Raw genomic sequence first — 19,628 nt, 5'->3', positions numbered from 1 at the left:
TTCATTTATTAGGTATTGCCCTGTGAACCATGCGGCTCATAAGTCGGGTGCAACCGCAACAAACAAAATTTGAACACACAACATCCCAAAGCGACGACGCGCAACAGAAACATCCTGGAATAAACCAGCAAATGTTCCACACAGAAAAAAACTTATTAAGACGCTGTGCAAAAATCACAATGTTTGCCTGTTTCTGCCTTTGTCAGCATATTATTTGTGCACTTTGTTTTATTTTGCCATGAAACATATTTTGATGACAGCTGGAGACGATGTGCTTTAATTAAAAGTAAACCCAATTTACTAATATTCCCCAGTGGCTTAAATGTAAACTTGTAGTTGTCATAGTTATTGCAGAAATTGTTTTGTGATTTTGTCTATTACATTTTATAACGCGCTAAATGTGTGAGCTGCAATGGTGCAATGGGCCCCAATATCCTGGTGTACATACTGGCGTTCATAAAAACCTATTGAAACATATCCAAGCATTGCCATTGAATGTTCATTTCAAGGTGGATGGTTTATTAAATTATAACAGCACTCTTAAATGCGATTTCCATGGCATACTATATTGATAACAATTACTCCTTTTTGGAAATTGTACCGGTCACATGACATAAATTAAATGTTTAAAACGAGCCAGTACCAGTCCTTCTTGGACTCACCCCGGTAACAATGGTTGCACGTCAGACTAGATACAATACATTAGGATTTGCGCTTTATTTCTCTCGTGACAGAAGGCTCCATCGGTACATCAGTCTTCAAGTGAATGTGAAACGTGCTTCTGCACATGGGGAGGAACAAAACAGGCATGTGGGGTTGTCGTAAAAGTGTCCTGTTATGGTAAGGAAGTAAAATATCCGTTTTTCAATAACCCACTTTATTCTAATCCTATTATTGTTATGAACTGGATGGGCAAGGAAGGATGCTTAACACTTGATAACCCGCGCAATGCACACATGTTGTGGATCGTTTGAACAGCTCTACCATAGCCCCTTGGAACAAATGTGGGTTATAAAATTTACTTTGAAAGGAATTGGATCATTTTAGCATTGATTAAAAGGTGATAGAATGGGAGTGACCTTTGTATATCATGTCGTTCTAGTCAAGGCAACGCCCCACCTGACTGATTTAGTAGTTTCAGTATAGTTGTTTGTTACCAGCTTGTTTAGAACATACAAACACATCTTGATGTTTTAAGAAGCTTTGTGTGTTTTTTTATCCAACATTTTTCAATCTTTTCTTGCTTGGGTAAAAGTAGAATTAGAATCACATTTATAATTGACACTCCACTCTTCCCTTTGCCCCTTTTCTTTCAAAAAAGTACATTGCACAATCTTTGTGAAGAATGTGCCTGCTACTTGGCACCGAGATGCCCAATTCAGTTTAAACATAAATGGTGTCTTTGTTTGAATGTGGCAAGGTAGCCTGATGGTCTAAGCAGTTGTGTGTTGTGCAACAACCCCAGTTATACGTTTTACAATTGCCTGTAATGACTTGCTAAATGGAGTAAACAATTTATATCTTGCAAATGAGATATTTAATCTCATTGGTGTCACCTTTATTAAGTACAAACCTTGTTGGAACGACTTAACTAGTGAAGACTGAATTGTACGTGAAGCTTGCTGCATCCATAGCTGCTGTAATCAACGTAAAAAACCCACTTCGACTGGGCCCTCGAACCGGTATGGTGACACCGCCTGAAATCCCACCTCTTCCTGTTTCTCTCGCCACACCAAAGGGGAAGGGCACGCGCCAGATCGAGTAAACTTAGGACTCTCCGACGGCCTCAGGAATGCTGTTTGCATTCTTTCTGGGGCAGATTACACCCTGCTTGTGGCCCATTAGCCGCAGTTTGTGCGAGAGATTACTTTTCTGTGCCTGTACCTTTTGCCCTATGCCATTTCCACGTCCCAGCAGGGTGGCTTGTTTGCTGACAGATTTACTGCGAACGAACACTTTGCTCCAGGTTTGGGGTGAGGGGGTAGTGGGAAATGGTGATTGGGGCTGAGTCCACAAGGGGCTTGGGGTGCTGCTGCTGCTATTGTAGCAGCAGCGTGTTTGCTGTGTTTCCATACATACCGTTTCAGTGTTCACAAGCAAGAGGAGTGCATTCTCAACAGTTGCTTTGCTGATTTACGCAATCACTTTATGCACAGAAAAATGTACAGAAGCATTTCTTGAACAATCTCAGTAGCTATATGGGATCAATACATTAAAAATTATATTTGCTTCTGAGCAGTTCCGGATTGGGTTCCATTTGTACCATACTTAAACACATTACCAAAGCAAATTCAAGTTAAATTACCTCTCAAATGTAAATGGCAGATGAAATTGATGATGATTACAGTTGTACTGCAGAGTACCTCTTTGGGGGGTATACATGGCCCTTTAAAGAGATAAACACCAATTTGGGACCAGTTTATTTTTTCCTTAAATTATTTGGTGACCGGGATAAGGCCCTTGCTAGTGCTCACACATTAACTTTTAGTTATTATTTTTAGCTCATTTCCCTAAGGGCCGTGAACCAGGATTTTGTGCGTGCTGACCTCATACTTTGACATTGCCATTATTTCCCAAATGCCACTTAGCTTCTGCAATTTAAAAATACGTAAAAAAATAATTTTATGTTTATTTTTCTTCGTTTTTTTTGCCCAACAATTCTTTATCCTTGGGTTAAAATTGCAGGTGCCATTAAGCAGTAGATTTGCCACTTGCACCAGAGCTCATTGCAGAGTGATGTTTGGGTTTTGATGTGTGTCATTGAAAGCACACGAGTTCCTAAAACCAATTCCCCAACTGATTTTCATCTGGGTTTATGAAAGGCTCTTTTCCTCTTCGTTGCTTTTGCTTATCTGAATACGTTGGTTAACTGTGTTTCCTTCACAAGTGAGATCAGAATATTGGCATTTTTTTTTTACTTTTATTTCAGCAGGAAATATGCACTAATGTAAAACGTTCCTCTTCAGCTACACTGGTGTGTTGCCATTTCACCGTAGCATTCAGTTTGCCGGTAGCACAACAAATGCTCTCTCTCACCTTCATAATGTCATCATGTGGTCCCTCATCCACCTTCAATAATTGCCCAAGATAAACATAACATGTTGTTTTACAGTAACTTTTTTCTGTTCAGTGGTATTGAATGTATCTGATATTGTTTCTCCTATTCATCTTTAGCCCAACCTTGCAGCCTAAGCCATTCAATAATTTCCTGCAGTTGGTTGTTATGAAGACTGTCATCGGCAAATCTAAGATGGTTAACATTGTCACCATTTATATGCCTTTATTATGTCACTATTATTAGCCTTCATGAAAGTTAATCTTGCCCGACTCGTATGATTTGTATTTTGTTACTTGCTAAATGCAATCTCATTGTAGGTGCACCTTCTGTATCGAAATAGTTTAGATTATTTCTATTTATGTATTTATGCCTTGGTTTTTGACAGCCTGAATGATAATAATTCATATTTCCCGTAGAATCTTATCGTGTGTGTTCAATGGTAGAGCATTTTTCTCAATCCAAGTTGAAAAAGGTGACCAACTAAACTCACATTGCAAGAGGTGAGTATTTCGACGGTGAAATTTGCGTTACCGCAATTCGCATCCTCCATGTGAGACAGCACCTGCCACTAGGGGGCGCATCGATTTCTGTGTTAGTTGAATAATTATTGTTAATTATGTTTACACATTCATTATAATGAATGTTTACACATTCATTGTAATGAATCATCCAAGTAATTTAATAAATACATGAGCAGAACTCTGTTTTTTTGTCTCCACATATACATAAAACATGTGTTCGTCATTTGACTTACTGGCTTTCCGTAACAATGTGATACAGCACCATAGATAATACTAGTGCTTGAAAGCACATAGGCCCGATTAAAAAAAAACATTTGTGTAAGCTTTAACCTGTAATGCACCACAATAACACACAATGCGTTTATCACAAAAACATGAAATGCGACTGAATAATTGAAGTGAAGAGGCTTGGAGTATGCATTTGATCCAAGCTTATTCGCTGTGTAATAGTATTGATCAATAGCGATCATTGCTTTGTTTTCTCAGTCATACATTGTCATATCCAATCAGCAAGATGGAAGCATTTTAGAATTGTTTCAAATTGTCCATTGTTTCAGTTAAGGATTTTCCCGTCGAACATTATTCATTTTCTGTGTCATTGCTGGACATTGTGTGGATACCAATATAAATGTCATGTTGTGAGTTGATATGCAGATCGATGCTCTGAAATAGTCCATTAAGTTTAGCAATAGTTTCCCTTACATTGTCGACTTGACCTCTGAACTCTAGTGGCACTTCGCCGTTGTACTTGCTCTTGGTTTACCTTATGTCAACACATTTTAAACTGGACACCTATTGTAGTGGTGAGGTTAGTATCAATAAGGAAGAGAAAATAGTGGCTGGACTTGTGTACAGTTCTGATTTTTGTCGGTGGCCATTAATAACAGTGGTTAATTAATTACATAGACAACTGAAATATTAAACAGACAAACGTTATGCCGAATGACCTTTAGTGAATTTGGCCTTTGATTAGAAAGTCCCCTACAGCTCTTTTGAAGCAGCCAATTACATGGTGTTCATTATCTGTCTGGCAGTTTGTACCTTCAAGAAATTACAAGGCTGTTATGCTGACAGGCATGGAAGGGCCTGTTGTACTGCTGTCTTAATAATCTTATAATTCTGAGGCTTTTGAACGTTGACATGTCTGGGCCTAGACATTCTGCTCTAATATCCTACTTTAAAAAGTCATTAATTAATGTCGGTGTGTATGTGTCTGCGCATGTATGTGCACTATGATATCAGCCAAGAGGGAAGTCAACATTGCTTGTTCCATGAATAGATGAGGTCCTACTATAGCAATGTGGAGTTTACACCACTGGCTCAGTCACCAAAGTTGATGGGCATTTCCCCATTGTTGCATGAACATGGAGATTCATTGACTTAATAATAGGGTTTTTCCCCTTTTTTCTGGCAACAAAACTGAAACCTTTTTACAAGGATTCATGTCTGCATTAACCACAATACCTGCAGTCAAAATGCAAACAAAACATACTATGATAATATATGCATTGTCCTTGGTGTGGACCAATCAGTTTCAAGGACAATGCATATATTATCATAGTATGTTTTTTGTTTGCATTTTGACTGCAGGTATTGTGGTTAATGCAGACATGAATCCTTGTAAAAAGATTTCAGTTTTGTTGCCAGAAAAAAGGGGAAAAACCCTATTATTATTATTACATTTTGGTACTGGCAAAGGAGGTCTAATGATTCATTGACTTATTTCATAATATGTTATAGCATTGTAAACAGCTCAATTATTAACATTCAAGTAAGTAACTAAGATGGTTCTAGCGAAAATCTGTACTGTGTAACATCTGTACCATCACTGAACACCCTTGACATGGAGCCCAGCAGCTTATTGGGTCTTTGCTGCTGAAACAAATAATCAAAAAATCTAAAAGTAAAACAATATGATTGCCCCCTTGATGCTGCACGTTTTGGAAATCCAAAACAAAAAGATGCATTTACAGAAATGTGTCTGTGTTCTGTACGTGGTTGACTGAGGCCTAATGATACACTCAAGGGACTCTTCAACTGGCAAGAGAAAATAATTGCTAATGGTCTTAGGCGGCATTGCCCGCAGCCTCAAACCAGACAGTTCTCGGAGGTCGATGCACTAAACAACCAAAGGTTGCCTTGTGAAGACGGCTCGGATAAAGAGACACTTATGAGCAAATTGCAAACGCCGATGAGAAAGTCCCGTCTCATTATTGTCTTCGCAAGAGAGACTTGTGAGCTAAGAGGGTTTATGTCGGCCACAATGGAGAGGTCTGTGCCTCGCCAGTTGCCGAAACGAGGTCTCTTATTAGTTTGTATGAGGGTCATTGTTTGTACTTTTTGGTGGTAATTTACTGTAATCACAGTGGCAGTTCCCACGGGCGTTGTATTTGAGCACAGCTGAAACTCAGAGTGCCCTGCACTCCCACATTCCGTCGTGGCTACTTGAACACATGCCAGCAACCTGGTCTGAGAGAAATTGGCCTTTTTTTTTCTAGGTCAAATTGGACTGAAAATGTTTCTGGTTGTAATAAATAGTGTGATCTATGTGAAGGCTTTGAAAATGTGTGGGCATGGCCCACATATAAATAAATGAACTAATTGAGAAGAAAATGCATTAAGTAAATTAAAAGTAATGGTTGCCCTACAATTTACTTTTAAATTTGATCCATTTTGGGAAAGGAAACCTGTTGAATGCATGAAATACATTGATAGCATAAAAATATAAACTCTCAAATATGTATCCTTGGAATAATGAAGACTACAGCTCTTTGTCAATCTTCTGCTGGATGAAGACCGCTCCACGATTGTCTTGCTATACAGTATAGCCTGATGAAGAATAAGTCCAGGTCAGATGTCACTCTACTAGGGTGTTAGCTATGGGTCTGGGAGTTAAACTAAGGATGCGGGGTTCATAGCGCAGTACGCGAACCACTGCTTCACCACTCCTTTCCCCTGTTTGGAATTAAGCCATTCAAATCCTGATAGCAAATTTAATTTAACTGACAACACTTTAGTCTCTTGGTGAAAACAAGTAATTAATTTGCTGAGAATTTGGCAATCGTCCTAACTGCATTTTCCCTTTAGGTTCATCCTCTTTGTGTTCAATTATCATCTCTTTTCCCCTCGACTGCTTTTGAATTACCAGCGATGTTGTACGTTTGCTAGCGACACAGAAAAACAAAGCCATTTGTTTTATGTTGCAGCTGTCATCCTGGAAAGGTTTCGTGTTTGTTTTCAGTGATTTGTCTTTATGACACTACAGTGAGGGAAAAAAAAGTATTTGATCCCCTGCTGATTTTGTACGTTTGCCCACTGACAAAGAAATGATCAGTCTATAATTTATTTGAACAATGAGAGACAGAATGACAACAAAAAAATCCAGAAAAATGCATGTCAAAAATGTTGTAAATTGATTTGCATTTTAATGAGGGAAATAAGTATTTGACCCCCTCTCAATCAGATAGATTTCTGGCTCCCAGGTGTCCTTTATACAGGTGACGAGCTGAGATTAGGAGCACACTCTTACAGGGAGTGCTCCTAATTTTTTAGCTTTAGCTTGTTACCTTTATAAAAGGCACTTATCCACAGAATCAATCAATCAGATTCCAAACTCTCCACCATGGCCAAGACCAAAGAGCTCTCCAAGGATGTCAGGGACAAGATTGTAGACCTACACGAGGCTGGAATGGGCTACAAGACCATTGCCAAGCAGCTTGGTGAGAAGGTGACAACAGTTGGAGCGATTATTCGCAAATGGAAGAAACACAAAAGAACTGTCAATCTTCCTCGGCCTGGGGCTCCATGCAAGATCTCACCTCGTGGAGTTGCAATGATCATGAGAACAGTGAGGAATCAGCCCAGAACTACACGGGAGGATCTTGTCAATGATCTCAAGGCAGCTGGGACCATAGCCACCAAGAAAACAATTGGTAACACACTACGCTGTGAAGGGCTGAAATCCTGCAGCGCCCGCAAGGTCCCCCTGCTCAAGAAAGCACATATACATGCCCGTCTGAAGTTTGCCAATGAACATCTGAATGATTCAGAGGACAACTGGGTGAAAGTGTTGTGGTCAGATGAGACCAAAATGGAGCTCTTTGGCATCAACTCAACTCGCCGTGTTTGGAGGAGGAGGAATGCTGCCTATGACCCCAAGAACACCATCCCCACCGTCAAACATGGAGGTGGAAACATGCTTTGGGGGTGTTTTTCTGCTAAGGGGACAGGACAACTTCACCGCATCAAAGGGACGATGGACGGGCCATGTATCGTCAAATCTTGGGTGAGAACCTCCTTCCCTCAGCCAGGGCATTGAAAATGGGTCGTGGATGGGTATTCTAGCATGACAATGACCCAAAACACATGGCCAAGGCAACAAAGGAGTGGCTCAAGAAGAAGCACATTAAGGTCCTGGAGTGGCCTAGCGAGTCTCCAGACCTTAATCCCATAGAAAATCTGTGGAGGGAGCTGAAGGTTTGAGTTGCCAAACGTCAGCCTCGAAACCTTAATGACTTGGAGAAGATCTGTAAAGAGGAGTGGGACAAAATCCTTCCTGAGACGTGTGCAAACCTGGTGGCCAACTACAAAAAACGTCTGACCTATTGATTGCCAACAAGGGTTTTGCCACCAAGTACTAAGTCATGTTTTGCAGAGGGGTCAAATACTTATTTCCCTCATTAAAATGCAAATCAATTCATACAAATTTTGGCATGCGTTTTTCTGGATTTTTTTGTTGTTATTCTGTCTCTCACTGTTCAAATAAACCTACCATTAAAATTATAGACTGATCATTTTTTTGTCAGTGGGCAAACGTACAAAATCAGCAGGGGATCAAATACTTTTTTCCCTCACTGTACTTGTGCTGTAAACATGACGTGTTGTGTAAATTGAAATAGTGTGGGTTAATCGAGCAATTATAGGATGATGTGGAATCTGCAACAATTCTGTCAAGTGAGCTCATAACTTCATATGCTTTGTCCTTCATTTTAATGATGTGAAACCCCAATGAGTTTCATTTCCTCTTTTCCCTTTTGCTATCCTGCACTTGAAATTGGCTTTGTACATTTCGAGCATTGATATTTTATCATAATATTCCTAAAGGTGCCTAGATCTGTCTCTCTGAACAAAAGTTCCATTTTAATGTGTGTACGTGCTGTGACTTCTCATGTCTGTAATCTCATTTCTATATGCAATCCAGATTGGAAACATTAATACAAATGCATCTATAAACCTGTAATAAAACATTAGGGTAACTTTTTGGCGACAAACAATGTATGAACATAGATGTGGCACACGTATATGTAATTTTGTATGCACGTTAAGGGAACACAATGCATAGCACTGGCGTGATGCCACTTCCTCTGACCTACAAATCAGTTACTTTTCTTTATGGAGCCCATTGTACAGAAAATCCAAGTACTCCCTTGCTGGAACAGAGGAAAATCAGCTTAGCCACATTTTTTTGGAACCCTTTTTTAGTACAGTTTTCTGCACAATAAATGTGGTACCTCAATTAGTGGTGCAGTATTACAGGCAAAGGAGATGAAAGATGCCCGTGGTGCCATTGAAACTATGAAAACACGAATGAATTTGAGGCCAAAACGTACACTTTTAAAATCAGGCCATGGTCTCTGTTCTTTAATTAAATGTACTCTTGCTAACTCAACTGCACTCCGATGCTCCACCTCCCCCCACTCCCTCAACTTATTTTCAGGCTGCGAGGACATCATCGCTGACAGTCTGAGTCTGGAGGTGCTCATCCCAATCCTGGGCTGGAGTGCCCAGCCACACGGCTCACCCTGGGTTCACCGGCGCGCCCTGCATTACCTGTGCGAGGAGTTTGGCCGTGTCGCCGCCTCGCCCATGTTGTGTGACCTCAGCCAGGACTACCTGCTTAGCGCCCTGCAGTCCGACTTTCTGCAGGTACGTCTGCGCCTCGTTCATCAGCAGTCGACTGGGAATATTTTGTGTGGCTGGAAAATTAAATGCCCCCTGCGAGCATCTGCGTGTGGCTCATGGGAATGTTTATATTCAACAGCAATAAATTGTCCTTGATTTCCTAAGTTTTAATCCAATATGCAGAATATTATGGGCTCTGCCAGGTCAGCAGTGACTACACCAATGCATCCGTAGGTAATGCTGTAATTCTACAACCGGTTGTAAGCAGGCCCAGACCATGCTCATGCCGAGTCCCATCTTTGAACTGCATGGCCGTGTCTCCCCTCCCACTCCCCCTCCACCTCTTACTTCACACTCCCAGGCTCAGCCTGAGTCTGCTCCTGTGGTCGTCTGTGGTAGTGTTCACCTGTGCTGTGCACGAGAACAGGCACGGATGTGCTCAGTGTGTTAAGTGTACATGTGGTGTTTTATGAACAATGTCTGAAGAAAATTTAATGTAATCATGGTTTAGGACCAATATGTTTGTTTCATAACTTTTGGCAATTGTTTTTAAATCTCACATCGCAAAGTGGTTGATGGGTGATGTTACAGCACACGTGTCTTTTATGTACGTATGTATGTTGAACTTTCGCACCGTACGTAGCCAACCGTGATAATAGGAGGTGCGCGGGGAAGGACAACAAATTAAATACAAAAAGCAGTTCTAAATAAATGAGATTTAAATCTAGATTTAAAAGTGCATAGCTCCAGTAACTGCCTTATAACATGGTGCTGTGGACTTGGCCCAAGCAATGAATTCATTTTTGCATTAACCCCCCCCCCCTCATTTGCCTTTCCTAATCTGCCCCACTTACCCTGTGCGCCAGTAACCGAGGCCTTTTGTTAAGAAGAGCATTTCAACCATAGCATGCTAAGAGGTTGCTCCTTATTTGCTGCTGTGCTTAATGTCTGAAATAAAAACACTCCCTCCTATTTCGCAATCTCCCAAGTTGTGTGTAGCCTTTTTTGCGTCCTGGCTTGAGACGTGGTCTCATGCAGGTGTTTCTTAATTGCGAGTTATATTGCATTGCTATACCACGTTTATGATGGGTAGTGCATTTGCAATCGCCACAGCACATTTCCTACCATAGTTAAATGGCACAACCACTGCTAGTCAATCAAATTTGACACTTACTATAAGCCATTCAGAATGACATTTAAGCACTTTTTCTTGATTTTTTCTTGGTCCTTCCAATTATATGCAAACTGTCCGGTTAGCTTCATATCATGAGAATAAGTCAGGAAAGCTTTAAATAAAAAAAAATAAGAAATGCAGTTAAAGTTTTTACTCCTGATTGCTGAGTGGCTGTATTTTTGTTGCCCTGTGTTGATGTCGCTGTAGGCATGTGAGCAGGACGTGTTGAAGGCTGTCATCAAGTGGGGGGAGCACCAGCTGATTAAGAGGATGGAAGATCGAGGTGAGTTTTGTCAAAAGAGTTTAATCCGAAACGGCGTGGTATACAAAACGCACGTTATTTTACCATATAATATTGACTCAAGATCGAATGTCTTTCAATGTATATCAAAGAAGCCATAATTGTACAAAAAAATTTGTTTACATTTAAAGACGGTTAGAAAAGTCAGGGTTTGTATTGAATCTGATGGGGTCTTAAATTAGGGGCGGACTGGAAACCAATGGTAAATATAAACCAAATATCTGACCGTGGTGGTCAGATATTAACTGCCTCGACTGGTATACAGGAGGACGTGGGTTCGATCCTGATGCTGATGCTTAGATATTTGGCGTTTGCACGTCTCTCTCCCTGTGGTCATGTGGATTTTTCTCTGGGTCCTCTGGTTTTTCCCCTCCACATTTAGAATCAACATGCGTTTAGAGTATTTGGCTGCTATAAATGTCCACATAAGACACTTCATTGGGCTATCAATTGTGATAGCCGGGTCACTACTGAAAAAGAGCTTTATATTCGGAGGGTCTTGTCGAGTAAAATATAACATAATTTAGCATAGGTTAGTTTCAATGTTCATTTGTGTGCACACAGAGCCGAACGTTGTGAGCAGTACGGCGCACAGCGTGAGCAAGAAGGGGGTCAAGCGAAAGGACCTGGACTCTGAGGAGCTGCGTGACATTCTCTCTCCGCTGCTGCCTCACGTGCGCGTCGACCTCATGCTCCCACCGAACTGCGACGTACTGGGTGGCGCGGTGAGTACGTGTGTTCCAGCCTCTACTGCACCTTACTGGCGTGGGTGGTGACAGCGGGAGCGCGTTTTATGCTTAATAATAATAATAATAACAACCATAATCAATTTGTATGTTTAGTAATTGCTGCATTATTATGGCGTGAAGCTATCACGTAGCCGTTATGTTTTGCGGACAGTCTGCAGTTGTTTGACAGTAGGGGGGAGATGTTGTCTACGCGTAATCCATATCGAGTAATTTGCAGGTAATTAGGCCAATTCGGGCCATGACGCTAGCATGCAATGGCTTATTCGTTTTGAATGACGTCATAGGTTCTATCTACTGTGAAGCAGGCGGTACGTATTCACCATGGCCGCCCGGCTGTCTTCAAACCGCGAACCTCTTTAACAAGTGGTGAATGTGCGACACCACCTCCTTGTTGCATAGTTTCACAGTTCGAGCCCAGTCCCAGTGGCCATACTGCAGATGTATTAACCATAATATATGTGCTTCCTGTTAACAGTGGACTTTAAACTATTTTACTATTCAAAAACCCTGTGACAGTGTTTGAAAAAAAAGCAGGACGTGTGCCAGCATCATTGTCCACATTTGATTGGTTACTTTCAAATTGTTTACTTTGAGAAGCCACATGGCAAAGTCTCCACTGATTGGCAGATAAATCTCCACTTCCTGGCTGGTGCTATGTTCACCTTGAGCCGCATTGGGACCGGTGCCACTGGAGGAGTCCCCTGCCACTGACCGCTTAAAGATGTAGTTGACCTGTCACACATTATATGGCTCGGGTCATTTGGACCGTCTTCCAATAACCTGGATGTCAGAACGCTGTCAGCTCCAAACTGCATAACACAGACACGCAACTAATGTGCTGCAACGATGCTTGTTCCAGTCAGCTGCACATTCGCCACCGACGACTTAAATTTGAACAAGTAGCCGATGTCTTTTGTTCGTGTAATAAGCTCCATAACTGTACTCCCAAGACCATCCTGTTGAAGTAAACCTTTTCACCGAGGCAGCTGAAGCGTGGGCTCATCAGCCGGCCGCCGTCGGACATGCTGCCCTCCATGGACGAGAGGAAAGGGAACGCGTGGATGAGAGGTCGGGGTGGGGGCATCGCCGTCAAACCGCGTCTCTTCACTCCGTACGTGGAGGAGGCCAAGGTGATTCCTGTTCCCCCCAAGCGACAAGAATCGTGCATGAGATGGCACAATTAAATTACTTTGATTGAACTGGAAATTTATGTTTTGGCTCTTGGCTTGTATAGATTTCAAGCTCAGTGAAAAATTCACATTCTTGTTCCTAATCTGTCACATTTGTGCTGCATCTTACACACTTATCGAAAGAGACAGGTGTTTGTAAAGCGAAGCAAGGTGAGCGAGTTTCTGACGCATCTAATCCACTGCGCAGTGTTTATAATTTGGCCACTTGAGAAATGTCAGTAAACTATAGTAGGATATTAGCTGAAGTAAATGTTCAGTATTAAGTGCATGAATGTAATCAACTATTGTGAGGATCATATTCAATATTAGTGCTTGCTAGTCTTTTTAATTAAGTAGTGATTGGGCTTGCTAAGAATCATTTTGAAAAACATCACGACATTTACAATTAGCTCAAATTAGCTACTATACATTCTTATTTAGTGGCTATAAATATACTTAAATGGGATTTTAAATTCAGCAGGTTTTAAGATATACTGCGTAGGTCCTATTTAGTTTATTTTGTTTAATTGGAAAATAATTTGGACACATAATACTGGAACATGTTTATGGTTTACTTGAAAATGTTGTTAGTTTGAAGGGCATAGAATAAATTAAAGCAAGTGCCTCTCCACAATGTTTGAATCAGAGGTGGAGTAAATTACAATTGTAATTGTGTACTTCGTAATGAAATGAAACCACAATGTAATTGTAATTTCATTTGACAATGCTTTTGTAGTTATAATTGGCCCCAGGCCAGTGGGTAGGTATGGTGGGTGGCGGAAAAGCACATTACATAACAGTAGGCTTCTTAACAACATGAGGTCGTGACAATCAATTCCCACATTTTCGGAGTAAATTTTTTAAAAGGCAATAATTCGGTGAAGCTAAATTGAAAGCCTGTAATGTAACTGTTTCAGTTTATTTATTTTTGGTATAGCCCTGTGAGCCATTCGGCTCTTGAATCGGGTGAAACCACAACAAACAAAAAACAAAAACATGAACAAGAAAACATCTTAAAGTGACTATGTGACTGCAAACAGAAAATCTATGAAAAAAAACAGCAAAATATTCCTGAAAAAAGCACCGTACACCAACGCTGTGTGCAAAAAAATCCCAGTGGGATGCAAGTCAAACAACAACAACCACAAGAAAACTTAGATTAAGGCCATCAGTCTAACTCCGTACTACAACAAAACAAACATGTCCAAACCAAAAAACTTTTCTTTGAAATCACCAAAAAATAAAGCCATAATTGCAACGTAACAGTGATCATAGGGACTGTGACCGAATTTTTACAATAAACTACATCAATCCTAGAGCCATAGCTGGCTGCATGAGTTACTCCACAACAACAGAAGCATCAGTCGGAGTATGACATTTTTCAATGCACCTTTAAGATCAGCACGCTAAATCAAAATACATGTACAGTGAGGGAAAAAAGTATTTGATCCCCTGCTGATCTAGTACGTTTGCCCACTGACAAAGAAATGATCAGTCTATAATTTTAATGGTAGCTTTATTTGAACAGTGAGAGACAGAATAACTAAAAAAAAATCCAGAAAAACGCATGTTAAAAATGTTATAAATTGATTTGCATTTTAATGAGGGCAAACGTACAAAATCAGGAGGGGATCAAATACTTTTTTCCCTCACTATATTAAATCCCAGTTGGACTCAGAATAATGCATTCTATTACCACCTAGACATTAATATTTGTAAGGAATACCCTTCCCTTACCACATATATACGAAAACTAACTTTCCTTGTGGAATTCAAGGGGTCATTTAGCTGTATAGAATTGTTGTATAAGCTAAACGTCTCCATAACTCGTCTTAAGCATATCAAGTGCAAACGTATACATTTAAAAACATTTTTGTCATTCAAGTTCTAATTAAGTCTGAGGCCATCAGACATCTACCACATTTGAAGGTCTGAATGTGTCCTAAAGTCACCACCTGAGATTCACACCCAGAATCTGAGAATCAAAACCGTATTCTGACACTGGCATAATATTAACTCGTCAGCCACATTTTGGATGGACATTCATTGAATACTGCATAGGTTTCGGCACATGTAACTGTATAGAATTAACACCTGGTACAACCCCAAAAACATACCGCCGAAAGCTGTGTACAGAATGTGAGTTTTCATCATCTCACTTCAGGCGGTGCTGGAGGAGATGACGGATGTGCAGACGGACAAGGAGCGTCTGCGCTGGACCCGTGTGTCCAGCGTGCCGGACACGCTCTACATGCTGGACGGTGGGGGCATGGGCCACCATCAGCCCCGTGCCTCCATGGCCCACGCCAGCCCACGGCAGCCGAGCCCCTCTGGTCTCCTGGCTGCCGTCGACAATCAGGTGCCAGGTGAGTGAAATCGCGGTGGACGCAAGTTGGGCGAGCCAAACCCCCGCCCTGTGAGCATCATTCACCGTGGAATCTAGTGACGTATGTAACCAAATTGGGGTGAGATGTTGCCGTGATGTAATGGATAGCACACAGGACCTGCAAATTTACAGGTAGCTAGGTTGATATCCTGTCGTGGCAGTTAAAACAATGGGCAATTTTTTTTGCGAGAGGGGGGGCTCCCTCTAGTGGATATATTTTTGCCAGCGGTGGCGCGAGTACTTATCACATGCACATTCCATTAAAGGATTGTTGTGTGTGCCTGTGTTGTGCGTGTGTTTCCTGCAGTGCCGTCCCAAGCTGTGGTGCGGGAGATGCTGAGGCGCGTGGCCGAAGCGCGAGCCGGGCCCGTGGTGCGGCAAGCGCTGTCCCTCCCGTGTGGCGACATCCCCGCCATCAACCGCCACGTGCAGCTGCGTGTGCTGCGTGAGTTCGGCTTGCCCGACTCGGCCATCGACCTCCTGCAGGTAGCCACCTCACTCTCCCCTCTCCCCAACCTTTCTCACTTCTCTGATTAGCGTGGTTGGCTGCGTACTGTGCGAAATAAGTTTAACATTCATACTTCTCAAGGCTGTGCGTGACTTTCTCTCTACTCATTTTCTCTTTTGCTGTATTTTGTGGAAATGCGTTCTATGGGGTCGCACTAAGCAAGGTGACTTTATTGGGAGCTAATGTGCAGCATGAGAGAGAGAGTGTGATTTTTTTTCCCGTATGTTCCTTTTCGAAAACAATTCTTAAATCACAGCTGATCATTTTCATCAAAACAATTGCCACATGTGCCAGATGTCAAAAATACAGAATTGCCACGTAAAAATGCAATGTGCTACTTCAATTAACACTCGGCTCTATATTGTTTACCAATTTTTTTTTTCTAAGTCAAACATTTTACCATGTAGAAAAGCATTCCATGTTTTTTCTCGACAGAACCCATACAAATACTTCCCGGACTCTGCCTTCGACGAGCCCGAGAGCATGTGGGGCGCGTTCGGACACCACCAGCCAATCCACGCGCAGTACATCCTGCCGCTGCAGCAGCAGCAGCAAGGACCGAGGCGGCAGATCCGCAGCGCTCCCAGCTCCGAGTCGCTGTACACCGGCGACGTGGCTGACGCGCTGGCGCTCTCGAGCCTGCGCCTGGGGCTGCCCTTCCCGCCGCCCCCGCCCCCGTACCAGCCGCCGCTATCGCGCGGCACGCAGGCGCCCTCGGTGCACGGCTCGCGGGGCCGCAGTCGCTCGCACGCATACGGCGGCACCGGCAAGATGAGGGCGTCGCAGCAGGCCTACCCGGACGGCGTCTCCTGCGGCGGCTACTACGACGGTGTGGACACCGAGGTGTGGGCCCGGCACACTTGCCTCGCTTGACTGTCACGACTACGGTCTCGTGATTTGGATATTAGCGCATTCAATCGCGAAGCCTTGAGTCAACGGTTCAAATTTCAGCTTCCGGTAATATCTGTGGTGAAGTGGCAATGTACCGTATGCTGTGCAGTGTGAATGTCAGCGATCTTGCAATCATGTATATTTGAGTTAGACCAGGGGTCGGAAACCAAAATATCAAGAAGAGTATTTTTTTTCGAATTCGGTCAAACAACTCGATTTTGCAAAAGCCGCAATGTATCTCAATGCGAGATGGTGGTCCGTAATAAATGACATCACGAAGCAGTCTTTAAAGAGCCGAATGCAGCCCCGTTGCCGACCCCTGAGTTAAATCATTGTGTGCCATTGTCAAAAGCCAAGTTTTTACATTTCAAAATGCCCTGCAGTTAAATTGTCCCAAAACATTATTGCGGTCCATGTAGGGTTCTGTGTATACTTAATTGCAATGTTCTTGCACCTGGTTAAAAAGCAATCAAGGGATCAATATGGCCCGTGCCATTCATACCATCATGCTTCTCTAGAGCTGCCTTCTGCCCGGCCTTACCGTTGTCTTACTGAAAGCAACCATATGGCTCGGTGTGTTTCCCTTGCTTGGTCGCGAAACTCTTGGTGTTCGTTATTTTGTCCATGTTCGTAAACCTGCTTCCTCTATCCTTCACAAGTGCTCGGTCCATCTCTTGAATGTCTTCATTGCTCTCTGCTATATATTATATTGCAACAGTGACGTGCGGTGAGGTCAGTGGCTGGGGAGGCACTGGCTAGTGTCAGAGCCAGATTCACACACTGAGGGGGGGGGGCGTGGCCTCACGGAGGGGGGCGTGTTAGACACGTCCCCCTCAGTGAGGCAGATGTGATAGCTGCCTCCCCTGGTGCGTTTTCATCAGCGATCCAAATTTCTTTATACACATACGTGAAATAAGTTACTTGGAGTATGGAAGGCGAGGACATGAAATGAAGGGGTCTACAAACATTACATTGGTGACATACTGAGATAGTAACAGGCACGCGCTTATTGCCCGCGCTCCATCCAGTTACTGAGGGGTTGCGCAATCACAGGGGAGGCTGAGCTCGTCGCTGCCTCACCTCTCGTCTCTTCCTGTATTTGCAGCGAAGCTCCGCAAATTTGGCGATTTTGACTTTAAAAATTATTGGAATCGTACAGAAATGACATTTGTAATACAGATCAGTGGAAAAATCTTAATATTTATTTTATTTGATTATTCTTTTGTTTTACTTTTCATAACAGCGATCTTGCAATCATGTATATTTGAGTTAGACCAGGGGTCGGAAACCAAAATATCAAGAAGAGTATTTTTTTTCGAATTCGGTCAAACAACTCGATTTTGCAAAAGCCGCAATGTATCTCAATGCGAGATGGTGGTCCGTAATAAATGACATCACGAAGCAGTCTTTAAAGAGCCGAATGCAGCCCCGTTGCCGACCCCTGAGTTAAATCATTGTGTGCCATTGTCAAAAGCCAAGTTTTTACATTTCAAAATGCCCTGCAGTTAAATTGTCCCAAAACATTATTGAGGCTCTGCTGGCCCCTGCCTCCCCTGACCGCACGTCCCTGTATTCCAACCCAGATTCGTACCCTATCTTGCTATGATATTCCTATCGCTTATACTTGGAGGCCAGAAGCGTTTATTTCGTTTGGTTGTTAAAAGTTGAGCAATGTAAGACAAAATGACAGCAACAAAAATGTATTACTTCTGCCTCAAGCATCTTACCTTCACACAAACCCCCCCCCCACATTTTGTTTATCAAATTATTGTGCAGATGTTGCCAGCATCATGCAGGCTGGACATCAGTTGTTGTTGCGACATAACACATCCTCGCATAAAACAACACGAGGGGTGAACACAAGGGGGCGGTGATGGCAGCAGTGCGGGCTTGCTGCAGTCCCGTGTTTCACGGCGTATGCGTGCGTGCGTTGCCACCGGGCGGTCCGCCCACCAGGGTTCGGAGAGTGGCGTGAGCGAGCCGTCGGTGCCGGACATTGCGATGGCAGCGTCCACGCTCAGCAGGATGTCTCTGTCGGAGATGGACTGGCCCGACGCCCGCCCACCCGCGCCCTCGTGCAGCAGCAGCAGCAGCAGCAGCTCGGCGGCCGCGGCGGCGGCGGCGGCACCGCCGGCTGCCAAGCCCGAGCGGGGCAAGAAACGTAGCTCGGCGCCGTCCGCAAAGGGCAAGGACAAGCAGGAGCCGTCGGGCTGCCCCGACCTCTACGACTTCTCGAGCAGCGTCGTGCACGTGTCGCTCGCGTCGGCGGAGAGCGGCGCCGCGACGCCCGCCAAGTACAGCGACCCGGCCATGCCCGACCTGCACTCGTGCCACGGCGGCAACCGCGGCCGGATCGGCGCCACGGGCGGCGGCAGTGGTGGCGGGGCGACGGCGGCGAGCCGCGCGGCGGCGTGCGTCGACCCGGCCGCCGGACACCCTGCGGCCGGCGCCGCGGCAGCAGCGGCGGCCGGCGGTCTGCTCTCCTGTCGGCCGCACGGCCGCCTGGCGCAGGAGGGGGCGGCCGCGGGCGCCGTGCCGCCGATGCAGGAACCGCACTCGTCGCGGGCGTCTGCGCTTGGGCTGCCGCACTTGGAGTACGACTTGGTGCAGCACGTGGGAACGCAGGTGCGTTCGCATTTCTTTGTCCGAGCGGTGGAGTTAAGTTGGCGAGCCCCCCTCCACGGCCTGTGAACGTCCGCTGTGTAGTTTTGTGCGATATTTAGCCATATTGGGGTGAGATGCCCAATATACTGTGGTCTCATCGTTAGCACTCGGGTAAGTATTACAGTTGGGATTGGCAACATTTGTTACTCTGCACAAGTATTTAATCAGACCCTGAATGGTTCAGCGCACAGATAGAAATTGCAAAAAGTACAGTGAAAAGGATATTTTTTAATCTTCGGCTCAAAGAAAATTTACATTTAATTGACAAATAAAAATAGAGCATCCCAATTTGTATCCCAACTGTGC

The 19,628-nt window shown here is 43.7% G+C and overlaps 1 protein-coding gene across 4 annotated transcripts in view; it reads left to right on the top strand.

Annotated features, from left to right (window-relative positions):
• The window catches only part of BTBD7 (BTB domain containing 7), a 69,029-nt gene that overhangs the window by 39,523 nt on the left and 9,878 nt on the right, over positions 1 to 19,628 (top strand). For all 4 annotated transcript variants that reach the window (XM_076071149.1, XM_076071147.1, XM_076071148.1 and 1 more), the window contains 8 exons: positions 9,296 to 9,504; positions 10,862 to 10,937; positions 11,520 to 11,680; positions 12,691 to 12,834; positions 15,038 to 15,239; positions 15,567 to 15,745; positions 16,203 to 16,610; positions 18,615 to 19,283. In XM_076071149.1, the coding sequence (XP_075927264.1) occupies positions 9,296 to 9,504; positions 10,862 to 10,937; positions 11,520 to 11,680; positions 12,691 to 12,834; positions 15,038 to 15,239; positions 15,567 to 15,745; positions 16,203 to 16,610; positions 18,615 to 19,283 (2,048 nt within the window). The remainder of the gene's footprint in view (positions 1 to 9,295; positions 9,505 to 10,861; positions 10,938 to 11,519; positions 11,681 to 12,690; positions 12,835 to 15,037; positions 15,240 to 15,566; positions 15,746 to 16,202; positions 16,611 to 18,614; positions 19,284 to 19,628) is intronic.

The sequence above is a fragment of the Petromyzon marinus genome, chromosome 31 (assembly GCF_048934315.1).
Source record: "Petromyzon marinus isolate PM22_M1 ecotype Great Lakes invasive population chromosome 31, UKy_Petmar_22M1.pri1.0, whole genome shotgun sequence".
NCBI lineage: Eukaryota > Metazoa > Chordata > Hyperoartia > Petromyzontiformes > Petromyzontidae > Petromyzon > Petromyzon marinus.
The sequence above is the reverse complement of the archived record's forward strand: the minus strand, read 5'-3'. Positions and strand labels throughout refer to the sequence as shown.